At 38.2% G+C, this 12,720-nt stretch overlaps 1 protein-coding gene across 1 annotated transcript; it reads right to left on the bottom strand.

Annotated features, from left to right (window-relative positions):
* Positions 1 to 6,924: 6,924 nt before the first annotated feature.
* LOC141719101 (uncharacterized) lies at positions 6,925 to 8,347 on the bottom strand. The gene is made up of 2 exons (XM_074521483.1): positions 7,700 to 8,347; positions 6,925 to 7,278 (listed from the first exon to the last, which is right to left on the bottom strand). The coding sequence occupies exons 1-2, from the start codon at positions 8,345 to 8,347 to the stop codon at positions 6,925 to 6,927; spliced, it is 1,002 nt and encodes a 333-aa protein (XP_074377584.1).
* Positions 8,348 to 12,720: the final 4,373 nt, after the last annotated feature.

The raw sequence follows: 12,720 nt of genomic DNA, 5'->3' as shown, positions 1-12,720 counted from the left end.
TTTTACATGGAGAGGACGCGTCCTGCCTCCTGGAGATGCACACTTTGGGATGGTTGAGCTTGTTCTCATTCAAGACAAAGCAAATAGAGATACTTGGAAGATATAGCAATATGTGGAGTTCGTAGGGTCAGGACGCGCCCAATCATTCAGGACGCGTCCTATGTATGAAGAATACATGATCAAGAGTAAGTTTAAAGCAAGGCAAGCGTGGAAGGAGCAATGGAGGATTATTTTCACTAACGTATTTGTTGCAGGTACTCTTTGAAGAATTCCCTCCTTGAGACGGTCAAGGAGGGGGATGTCCGTGAAAAGCTTGAAGGCCTCCAAGGGTATGCCTGATAATTGAAGGCCTCCTCCTGTATTCAACGGGTGTCCTTGTTGGGGATGCGGGGTTAACTTTCGTGTGTGCTTTGGGAACTCTGTTCTTGTATTCAACGGGTGTCCTCATTGGAGAACTTTGGAGTTATCCTATATTTTGCACCCAAGAGCTTGGGATCACCTGTCCTGCTATCTGGTGGGTTATCCTCATTCGGGGGACAGGGACGCGTCTGGCAATTGGGGTGAACCGTGGCTATTCAAGGGAGATAGCTGTAGCGGAATATTATCCTTGCGCAGGGAGATGCATTGTCCTTGAAGTCCTGCGATTACAAACGAGCCTTGGGCCTTCGCGGTTGGGCCTCATAGTTGGACATTCCTAAAGCTAGCAGAAGATGGATTCTGGACCGAGCCTGGGAATAAGAAGTCTAAGCCCATTATATTTATTATTCCCCAAGAACTACGTGGGCTTGATTCCCTATAAATAGGGGTACGTAGGAAAATTGTAAGGGGTCGGAAGCGAGAGCCTTAAGGAGCCACCACCTACCCTAAGCAATCTCAACCCCCAATTCATCACAACCACCATACTCCGCTCACTTTTCAGGCAAATGACCACCATCGTAGATCTTGATTCCGGCTACGAACCTCAAATTTTGTTGATACCAAATTCCTTCGTCAACAGCTAAATAGACACCAATTATGTTGAGACCCTATATGTCTATACAATTTGACAACATAAAGGTTTAATGAACAAGTTATTTATCGTGATTATATGGAGCAAGTAAGATGGTTAAAATTACCTATGAATCATGTATAACAAATACATGAACCTATTCTATCATGGAAAATTCTAAATCTCTATATTCACTGTCGCTTCAATAGAGATTAACACGCTATCTTATATGTTAGCTACACACATAAGATGAATAAGCACAACCAATACTAGGATATCAATCAATCACCATACACCAAGATATTGAAATAAATTAACTATAGAAATCCATAAGTAAATCCGTTAGAACCCCACGATAACGATTAGTTCATAACCGAAATCATCGTCACCATGGGTTCCAATGAAAGCATGATAATAAATAATATAAGAGTACTAGGGTTCAAAGAAGTATCAACTATACTAAGGAAAACAAAAGTCTTCTTCTCCGTAGTTGTCTCATGCTCTCTAGGTTTTCTTATTGATCTCTCATTGCTCCTTGTTGTTGAAAATGTTTTTTTATTGATATATATAAGCTCTAGGATGACCAGGACTCTCAAAATATTCAATTTTGACTAAAATCAGGATTCCAGTGCAGAAAAAGGGCGCGGGCGCGGCCGCGCTGGAATAGTGATTTCTGGAGCGCGGGCGCGCTGGTTCTGGCGCGGCCGCGCTGTCCTTCTGGAAATTTTCTGACAATTCTTCTTTTGGCCGTATCTTGAGTTCTTCTTGTCAGAATTTGGCGATTCAACTGTCCACGCAAAGCTAACGAGATCCTCTACAACTTGAGAATGGCCTAGGTTTCCAATTCTTAGCTCTTTTCAGCATATTTCCTTGAAAAGCTCCTTTCTTCATTTAATTTATGCCTGAAATGCAATAACACAAAAACATATCAAAAATACCTACAAATTGAGTCCAAAACACCAACTTAAGCTTGTAATGAAGCATTCCAAGTAGATATAAAATCCATTTATCAACCGTTCTCTCTCATTTTGAACTCTTTCTCTTTCAAATCTCTTACCCACTCAAATTCAAACACTTCAAATGGCATTAAACACTATTAGATGAAACCAACTACCTGGCTTTCACAGATGCTAACCAAGCTCCTGGCAATTTCAAGAGCTTTTTCAAGTTTTTATCTGAGACATACTTTGCAGGTGCTTTAACTGCAAATCCTATTCTATACATGGATGTTCTCAATAATTTCTGGAACTCAGTTGTGGTTAGGACAGTTATGCATGAGAATCAAGCTGCATCCTTGGTGGTAAACTGCTCAATCCAAGGCCAACAAATTGAATTTAATGAGGATGATGTCAATAAGGCTCTGGGAATCCCTACTGATAGCTTGGTATAAGTGCCTACTCAACAGGAACTAGCTGAATTAATGGACTTCATCAATTATAGTGAAAGGATCAACCTTGCTAGCTTGAATAAAAAGCATCTGATGAAGGAATGGTCATTCATGTTTGATTCCATAGTGAGAGCTTTCACATGCAGGAAGATAGGGTATGACATCATCTCAAGTATGGTACAGAAGCTAGTGTTCTTCATGGATTACAATAGAACACATTAATGTGGGTCTCTTGATTCTAGAGGAACTCAACATAAGGCTCACAATGCCTTTGGCCATAAGAGGTAGGGAAATTTTCTTTCCTAGGTTTATAATGTCTACTTTAAATCATAAAGTTCAAGACATACATTTACTTAATGGTATTGATAGAATAAAGATAGGCAATTATAAACAGATGTCTAAAATATTATTAGGCTCTCTTATTATAAAGAATAAGGTACATGTAAGTCTGAGAATCACTAATTTCATGTTAGAAAGATTCAGAACTTACCCTTACCTGTAGGAGTGAGCATTTCCTAGTTCGGAACCGGGAACCGAACCGATCAAAAATTATTGTCCCGGTTCGGTTCTTAACTAATTCGGGTCCGGTTCGGTTCTTGTTTTTCTAGAAATTTTGGTTCTTGGTTCGGTTCGGTTCTTAACATACTAGAACCGTAAGAACCGAACCGTATATAAATGAATAAATACATATATATTACATATCATGTTTTCTTATTTATAATATTTTAATTAATTTTAAGAAAAATATGATTTTTATTGTCTTACTCGTTTCTTTAAATATTTATGAAGTTTTGAATATTTTTATAAATTATTTTTTTCTTAAATATTAGAAAGTAATCGAATTCAAAATGATCTGCCACTAATAAAAATCTTCTTTTACTAAATTACCGTTAATACATAATCAAAACTAGTCAAAATTTTAAAAAGTTAGAATACAAAATAATATGCAAAATAAATAAATATGATATAAAAATATAAATTCGGTTCTTTCGGTTCAGAACCGAACCGAATAGAATTTTACGGTTCGGTTCCGGTTCGGTTCTTACATATAAACGGGTCCAGTTCGGTTCTTAAAATATTCCTATTTCGATTCTCGGTTCTTTCGGTTCCGGTTCGGTTTGGTTCGGTTCTGACCCGTTGCTCACCCCTACTTACCATATGCCTGACATGAGGTCTAATGTAACTTCTAGTACAATTATGGCTCCTGTGCATGTGGAAGTACAAACACAGGAACACTAACAGGGGCCTTCCTAAACAGAGACCCTTCCTTCTTTACCATTAGAAGCTAGGAAATCAACCACTTCATCCTCTCAAAAGGGTGATGTGAGTAAAAAAAAGAGAAAGAATGCACCCTTAATAATAATTACTGAGAGTGGTGAGCAAAAAACAGAATATAAGTCTCACCTGGTCATAAAACCAAAGAAGACCAAGAAAGCTGAGGTGATCACTCAATTGGCCACCTCTGCATCTTCCCAAAAGGATGCAGTTGTAAAAGAAGGATCAAAACAGACTCTAGAGGCATCCTCTTAATAGGGTGTCTCTATTGAACAAAGCACTCTCCCTAGTGCACCTTATAAAGAGTCTGCACCACAACTTGAGCACACTCAAGTTTATGAAAGAAGAAATAAGGATGGGACACATATTGAGAGAACATCATTTGAAGCTCCCTCATCTATTCAGGGGGAGCTGCCAACACTCGGTTCTCAAATCACTTATCTCATCTCTCATATTTCATCTACCTACAATGAAACACTTGAATCCACATCTCAAGTGTTGTAAAAATTAAGTGATATAGTTCAAGAAACTGTGCTCACCACCCAGGAACCATATTCAGTTGGGGAGATGCTACATTCTGGGGTAGACCTTGATGACACCAACAAAAATATAGGGGTTTCATCATTTTTTACTGAAGACCCTGTGGTTGTACCAAATGCACCTTCATGTGCAAATAAATCTTCACAAATTGAAAGGTTTGAAGGTAGTACTCCTGAGGTGAAGCTATCTAAATCATCTCCAATTTAATGGAGGTTCCTCATGTAGGGACAACTCCCCTCAAAACCCTGGTTAAAATTGCTTTGTCAATAGAAGCTAGGAGTAAAATTGTCAATGATCCAAATATTGGGGAGAAAAGTCAAGCACATTCAAGTGCCAGTTCTTTGCAAGAAGAACAAGGGTTTGAGTTCATGGTACATGACAGTAACTTGGTCGAATCCCCTCCAATTCAAATGGAGGTTCCCACTTTTGGTGAAAAACACATTTTCACAACCATAATTTCTACTGTGAGTTCAATTGTGATTCCAATCACAGGGTTACCTACCATTTCTCAACCCTCCACCTCAAACCAAACAAACATCCCATCTACCTCCAGCCTCACTCAACAACCTTCTCACCTCATCTCATAATGGTTGCAGGATGCTCAATCTCAACCAATTATAATGAATGATCTCCTTGTATACCAACTAGTTGGCCTTGCAAATATTACCCAACAGCTACTCACAACTGACATGTTCAATCAGGATTATCAGGCTATCTTGCTGTCATATAAAGCAGATGTTGAAGAATAGTGGCACAAGATTGTTGATGAAGCTGAGCTAGATGGGAATGTAGATGTTTGGCTAGATAAGGATTTTAGTTTTAGTATGGAAGAGGTCTTTGCTAGATTCAGAGAAGAATATGTCATCATCTTAGGAAGCAATGCCAAGACTCTCAGTCCACAGGAAGTATATGATGCTATTATAGAGGTCTATAAGGCACAACTCAAAGCTTTCCACCTCATTAGTAAAGTATTGGAACAGACTCTGAATACTCATCAAGACAGAATCAAGAGGTTGGTGAAGGATAAATTGGATCAACTTGTGTCATCTCAGTTAGAGATCAACAAGCAACAATAATACAAGAGTCAAGTTGGACCAACTTCACCAAGCCATATATGAACCCTCAACATTATTAATGGAGGGAATCAAGGAATCAATTCAAGCCACTTGGTGTTCCTCTCTCATCAAGCTCACAATAACCAATCTCCACTTCAACCAATCTCCAAATCCAGTCTCTATAGCAACAAGTATCCACTCTTCAAGCCTCTAATGATTCACTTTCAGCACAGGTCACTGCTCTCACTGCTTTAGTGCAGAGTCAACAAAATGACATAAGGTGCCTAGTAGACTCCCATAAACATCTCCAAATGCAGAATTCTGTCGCTTTGGGAGCTATTATGGGTGCTTTGAAGATTCCTCTACCTGTATTTCCTGAAGCTGTTACGCCAGATATTCCAACTCCTCTACTCCTTCCTGCTACCAAGACTAAGGGGGAGATAGAAGCTAGAACTCAACAATCAAAGGAATCTAGAAAATCTAATCCCACTCTGGCCAAAGCTCTACACAAGTCAAAATCTCTCAAGATATTGGTAAAGACAGACTCCAAAAAGCTGTAGAAGGCCCTTGTCAAGACAAGGAGTTCAATGAGCTACTAACTGTGCTAAGAGTCTCTCTTCACAAAAACTACATCTCTTACAAGAGAGCTTTAGTCAACAATATCAACTTTCTGACAATGGTGATTGTAAAGGTTGGAAACTTCTTGGAGAAAGGAATAGTGGCCAATGTCAATGATTGTGGTTTGGAAAGGTGTATACATGTGTCTCTCTCAAATATTCAATCCATAAGAGCATCTGAGCTGGATGTAATAATTGATAGAGTTAATCCATTTATTCCAGAGGACACGCAATGGCTCAATAAACTCAAAAGACTCATATAGCTACTTTTCCTGAAGCCTATCTTCATCCAAGCAAGAGGGTGGCCTACATTTGTCCTCAAACTAGAATGTGCAAGTACTTCACAATCCCCAAAAACTGTGTGAGGCGTAATCTAAGATTAAGCATGATATCAGAAACTGATCTCAAGATAAAGAAGAAGAAGAAGAAGAAGACAGATGAAGATGAGAAAATGATAAGGATATTGGGAAGATTCTTGCAAAATGCTGAAACCATGTTGCAAAATACTCAATTCAACACCAAAGATGACTTGGATGATGATGAGCAGAAGAATGATGAGAAAAAACCATCTGGCTTAAATCCAAGTCAATCTACCAAGGCATATAGCAGTAAGAAGAAGGATGAGAAGAAGAGAGACGATGGAAAGAAGGGAGATGAAAGTAGGAGAAGAAAAGGGGAGGAGAAGAAGGTTCTAAGAAAAATGTCCAACAAATCCAAATCTCAAAAACTCAAACCGTCAAACCTAGCCAAACACCATCTCCACCAAACCTACCTCAAATGCCAAAATTCTTGTATAAACAAACTACAAACACCCTACTCAAAATACCAATAAGATACAACCATGTCACATTAAAAAAAATCACAAACCTACCTTCATTCAAGCCTCCAACCATAATTCACTTCATGTATGTTAGAAGAAAAACTAAGAAACTGCAAGATGATGCTAGTGTCATCTAGAACTGTTTCAATCAAAATGAATTTCTATCTCTAAATATGTGCATCACAGATGATGATTTTTTCCAACAACTATCTGAAGAAATTGTCAAAGTTTAGGTTGTATCTTTAGCAGAAGTCAGAATCTACTACATGGATGGCTCCTTCATTTTGCTTAGCAGGGGAGTAATGGAAACGAGTAGACAAACGATTTAAAAGATACACGGAGTGGCGTACTGCTTCTCCCCAAAAATCATCTGGTAGTTGTTTCTCCTTCAATAGGCTACGAGCCATTTCCAACACGGTTCTGTTTCTCCGCTCGACTACTCCATTTTTTTGCGGAAAATACGGAGCCGTGAGATGCCTTACAATACCCATTTTTTCATAATATGCAGTAAAATCTTTAGACAAGAACTCATCCCCTCTGTCAGTCCTAAACACCTTCAACTTCTCACCACATTCCCTTTCGACTAGGACTTTAAACTTTTTAAACACCCCAGAGCCTCATCCTTGTTGTTTAACATATAAACCCACATATTTCTAATGAAATCATCCATGAGTAATAGAAAGTATTTATTACCTGCTTGGCTCATCAGAGAAATAGGGATGCATAGGTCACCGTGAACTAGCTCTAATTTAATTTTTCTTGATAATTTGCTTGTCTCGGAAAAGGCTTCCTCGTTTGTTTTGACATCAAACAGCTAGTGCAGATCTCCTTGGGCTGTACAATTTATGGAAGTCCATAGACCATCTTCTTTGTCGACAACAACCCCATAGCCTAATAATTCACGTGTCCCAACCGTTAGTGCCATAAAAATGATTCTTCTTCAGCCTTTGATAGTAAACATGTTTGGCCACAAGTCTCCAAAATAATTTTGTATAACCTGTTCGCTGATCTCTTTACCTTCAACAATAATCTTCCATGTCCATCGTATACCCACAAAAAAGTTCCATGCAGAATTACTTTGTTTCCGGCCTCTAACAACTGCCCAAGACTCACAATATTATTATAGAGTGTGGGTATATAATACACGTCATTGAAAACTACCTCCTTACCATTCTTGCACTTGAAAGCCACTGACCCCTTTCCCTTTATATCGACTTTAGAACCATCACTAAAATGTACTTTCCCAGCCACACTCTCATCTATTTCTCTGAATTTTGAGAGTTGTCCAGTCACATGATTGCTAGCTCCGTTATCCAGATACCAAACATTTGACTCAATTGATGTTGTTTCGGTTTTATTCAGTTTTAACCGGACTTCTTCCTCATTCAACAGCAGGGTGGTTTCCTTTTGTTTTTCACATTCAACCAGTAAAAGTACGGGTTCGTCGTCTATGACTTGACTCAAGTTTGCCTCTTGTGTTTGTCCCTTCTCTTTCTTAGACTTACGACATTCCGTCGTGTAATGTCCATAGATGCCACAACTAAAACACCTGACTTTACTCCTATCGTGTGGTCCGCGTACATTTTCTTTACTTCCCTGATAGCTGCTACCACCTCGATTTTTTTGAGCCATAGCATCCACCCCTCCATAGTTTGACTTCTTCATCCATTCTTCTTTTTTCAACAACAATTGCTACCCTTGGCCACGATCTCTCCTCAACCATTCCTCTTCTGTCAAAAGGAGTTGCCCACCTTGAGTTTCAGACTGCCCACAGATCCTTTCTTCATGGGCCTTGAGAGAACCAACTGTTTCCTCCACTGTCATAGCATCAATATTTCTAAATTGTTCTATCGTTGATGCTATTTGCCAGAACCTCAATGGTACGGCACAAAGTAACTTCTTCACCACATAGGCTTCCTCGACTATTTCTCCTAAAGCACGAATATTGTCCACCAATACATTCAGTCTCATGCAAAAATCGTCTATCACTTCTGTTTCTTTCATACTCAAATTCTCGAATTCTGATTTGAGTGTCTGTATTTTTGCCTTTTTGACTCGTTCAGCCCCAAGGCACATGGTCTTTATTGTTTCCCATGCGTCTTTAGCTGCCTTCTTCTCTTCGACTGACAATAACACGTCTTCGGGGATGGACTAATAAATTGCAGTCAGGTCCACTTTGTTAATTTTTACCTCGATCTTTCCCTTGGGATCTGTGGGTTCAACCACCTCCCAGACTCCGTGCGCTTACATAAACACACGCATCTTCAACGCCCAAGTTGTGTAGTTACTCTTTGTCAATATCGGATAACTTAGCACCACGGGGCATCTTTGCCTTTCGTTGTCCATCTTTGCCTTTCGTTGTCTCCATGTTCTCCTTCCTTGGCATACACTTTGGCATTCACCATGTAATGCTCTGATACCACGTGTTAAAATCTAACTGATACACCTTTTAAACTCGCAAATAAAGATATATCAGCTATGTATAAAACTGAGAAAAGAGAATAAACTACAAGTGAAAGACAAACTCTTATTTCTTGCATATACTAAATAAAACAACGTACAAAGAGTTAAATAAACCAATTACAGAATTAGCTACAAACCAGCAACCAACTCCTATAAATTCTCCATCATTCCTGTTTATTCGAAACACTACCAAAAACATAACAACAGACACCTGACTACTTCAACCTAGTTCAAACATGTTTGACTCGATACAATAAAAATAAAAATATCTAATAAATAACTAAAAAAATGACTATAGTTTAGATTAAATCCAACAACCTCGACAAGAGTATTCATCCTTAGAGAGAGCGTCCTCTACAAGAAGAGCCTCTACCTTAACAAGAGTTTTCATCCTCGGAGGGCGCGTCCTCTATAGGAGGAGCATCTATCATACTGGACTCGCTGATAATTTCCACCATAAGTGTTCAAGCTCTATAAAAACTCACACAACCTCATTAATGACTTTTTTATTCATTTTGCATGTGTACCCTAAATTTTTCATCTGAGTCTCTTTTATAGGCGCGCCACTCTCTGGCAGGCTAACAAACAACATGTAGTTACATCGGCACTGCTTTTACTCCATTTTGTTATCATGACATTTTTAATAAATTTGTAACTTATCTTTAATGAATGGCCGGAATCATACTTCGACTATTATTCTCCGAGGGCACGCCATAAAATCTTATTCAATAGTCTATACAAAGATCTAGATAGATTGCACACTAGTCTTTAACTATATTATCATCACAAACTTGTCTATTTTTATTTTCTTCACATGGCATCCTAGTTCCACCCATATTATAGGGCTTCTAGTACTTTTCTAGCAATTCTTCTTATTTTTTATTTGATAAAAGTGTGCCTTGCTGCTTTGCTTTTCAATAATTTTCTTTAAAGTCCCTGTTGAGCAGCTGTTGTACTTTGTGTATTTTCTTTTTACACATGAAGGCACACCCAAAATAAGCTGATAAGCCAACTATAGATACTCTTACTCCATGCACCAAAAAGTCTCCATATTGATTTAATAACTTAATGTGTTACGGGCTCCACAATACATAATTAATGTTGGTCATCAATTGTACAAGCACAATCTCCAATTTTTGATACATGCCCGTAAGTCTTTAGAGCAAAATTTCACCTTTTTTGCTCAAGTACGTAGGTCCCACGAGCTATAACTCTCTCATAATTATTACTCCCTCAATCCCATTCAATTCTATACATCACTTTTGAACACGCTTTTCAATACTCGTTTAAAGCATAACTCTATAATATTTTTTTAATTTTTTTTTTCTGAATAAAAGTTTCATATTTAAATTTTTATTCAAAAAATTTTCTTTTAAAATAAATATCATAAAACAATATTTTATAGAAGTCTCAAAATACGTGCAAACAGTGCACGTATACAATCTAGAGGGGCAGAGGTAGTTGATAAGTCGCATTTTATACCACTTAGAGCGTCTTATAATAGCTTAAATTGGTGTCGTGAAATCAAGTATTTTATGTATTTGATGCATTTTTCTAGTGTTTGTGCATTTCAGGGTATTAGTTGCATTGCGGGGGAGAATTCATCAATAATAAGCCTTGGCATGTGTTTAGCATTGTAAGTGGGAAGAGAGGAGCAGATTGCAGCAAAGAAACGGAGCAAAAAAGATCAATTTTCCAGAAAGGGTCTGAGCGCCCGCTCAGCTATGCTGAGCGGCTGCGCAGGAAGTTGAGCGCGCACTCAGCTATGTTGAGCGGCCGCGCAGGGTCGTAATTTTAGAATAATTATTTTAGACTCCTATTTCTGTTTGGCTTCCAACTTCTGAGTAATCTGAGTTTTATGGGACTCATATATAAGTAGATTTCAGAGACATTTCACTAAGGTTGGATCATTGTATTAATCGAAGAGCGAAGGAGATAAGGAAGAAGACCGTTTTAGCACACCGCAACGAAGAGGAAGCATATTTTCTTGTGATTCTTTATGTCGTTATAACGTTGGATGCTAGTTTTCTTACTTTGAACCTATTTACTCTTGTGACGTACTCTGGTTTAATATAATTAGTTTAGTTATTATTCTCCTGTGTTTATTTATCATGTTTTCATATGAACCCATGATGACGATAAGTGCTATCATGGGTTAATCGTGATCATGGGGTCGTAACGGATTTACTATGGAATTCTTTAGTTAGTTGTTTAATACCTTAGTGTGTGATGATTGTATGATATCTAGTATTGGTTGTGCTTATTCATCTTATGTGCGTCGCGAACATATAAGATAGGGTGTTAATCTCTTGTGAAGCGACGGTGGATCTTGAGATTTAGAACTTGCCATGCTAGCATAGGTTCATGTATGATGTTGCATGATTAGTGGGTAACTCTAACCTTTTTATTCGCACTATGTAATCAAAAGGAATAACTTATTCTTAAATCGTTATGTTGTCAATTTCTGTAGACATATAGGGACTCAACATAATTGATGCCTATTCAACTTCTATCTTAATTGTGGATGTTTGGTAGAATGGTATTAGTACAATGAAAGTTGGCTTTTATCAGTTTCGTGTATTCGATTAATATCATCATTGTTGCATGCTAAGGGTAATAACAATGACTATTGAAGGAAGTAGTAATGAAGTTGTGATCTCATGAGTGTTTTAATATTGTTAATTCTAAGTGTTAATTAAGTGCTCAATTGTAGTAGTTAATTGTAGTTAATAATTAGTTAATCAATTCTAAGCATTATTGTCTTAACATTGAGAAGTAATCATACATTGGTGAGTGAGTTTAATTGAACAATAATTAGTCTGAGTCTCTGTGGGAACAAACTAGAAAGTATTTTATATTACTTGCGAACGCGTATACTTGCGTGTATTGTTAGCGCGTGATTTTACCCTAACAAGTTTTTGGCTCCGCTGCCGGGGACTCGGCGTATTTGTTTAGTTTATGTACTTACCATCATTGGTCATTAGAACTCAGTGATTAAGACGTGTTACTTATTGTTTTCGGTTGTGTTTCAGGTACTTTAGCGAGCGTTTATGCAAACTCGTTCTCGTACTCGCAAGAGGACTTTAGATACAGCTGAGGAGACAGACGAAGTTCTTGATATTCCGGAGAAGATAGATTTTGAAGATTCGGATTCAGGATGTGAGCAGAAAGAGCCAATAATCATGGGTGATCGTATTGTTCCGACAGATCCAGCTCTTATGGACTTTTCTCGGCCTAAAATTGATGACATTCAGTCAAGCATTCTTCATCCGGCTATTCAAGCTAACACCTTTGAAATCAAGCCGGGCACTATTCAGATGGTACAGAATTCTGTTTCTTTTGGAGGTGCTGCGACTGAAGACCCCAACATGCACATAAGGAATTTTGTCGAGATTTGCAGTACTTTCAAATACAATGGTGTGACTGATGAGGCTATCAAGCTGAGGCTTTTCCCATTCTCTCTGAGGGATAAAGCTAAGGACTGGTTACATTCTGAACCAGCTGGGTCCATCACTACTTGGCAAGATCTTGCGCAAAAGATTCTGGTGAAGTTTTATCCAATGGCAAAGACTGCT

Source organism: Apium graveolens, chromosome 4 (assembly GCF_009905375.1).
Source record: "Apium graveolens cultivar Ventura chromosome 4, ASM990537v1, whole genome shotgun sequence".
Taxonomy (NCBI): Eukaryota; Viridiplantae; Streptophyta; class Magnoliopsida; order Apiales; family Apiaceae; genus Apium; species Apium graveolens.
The sequence above is the reverse complement of the archived record's forward strand: the minus strand, read 5'-3'. Positions and strand labels throughout refer to the sequence as shown.

Bases quoted from the DNA above. Each gene is read 5' to 3' on its own strand.
- LOC141719101 (XM_074521483.1), bottom strand. From the start codon at position 8,347: ATGAAGAAGTCAAACTATGGAGGGGTGGATGCTATGGCTCAAAAAAAT. The intron at 7,279-7,699 runs GTAAAGAGATCA...GTGTTTAAAAAG, and splicing joins ATGGAAGATTATTGTTGAAG to TTTAAAGTCCTAGTCGAAAG.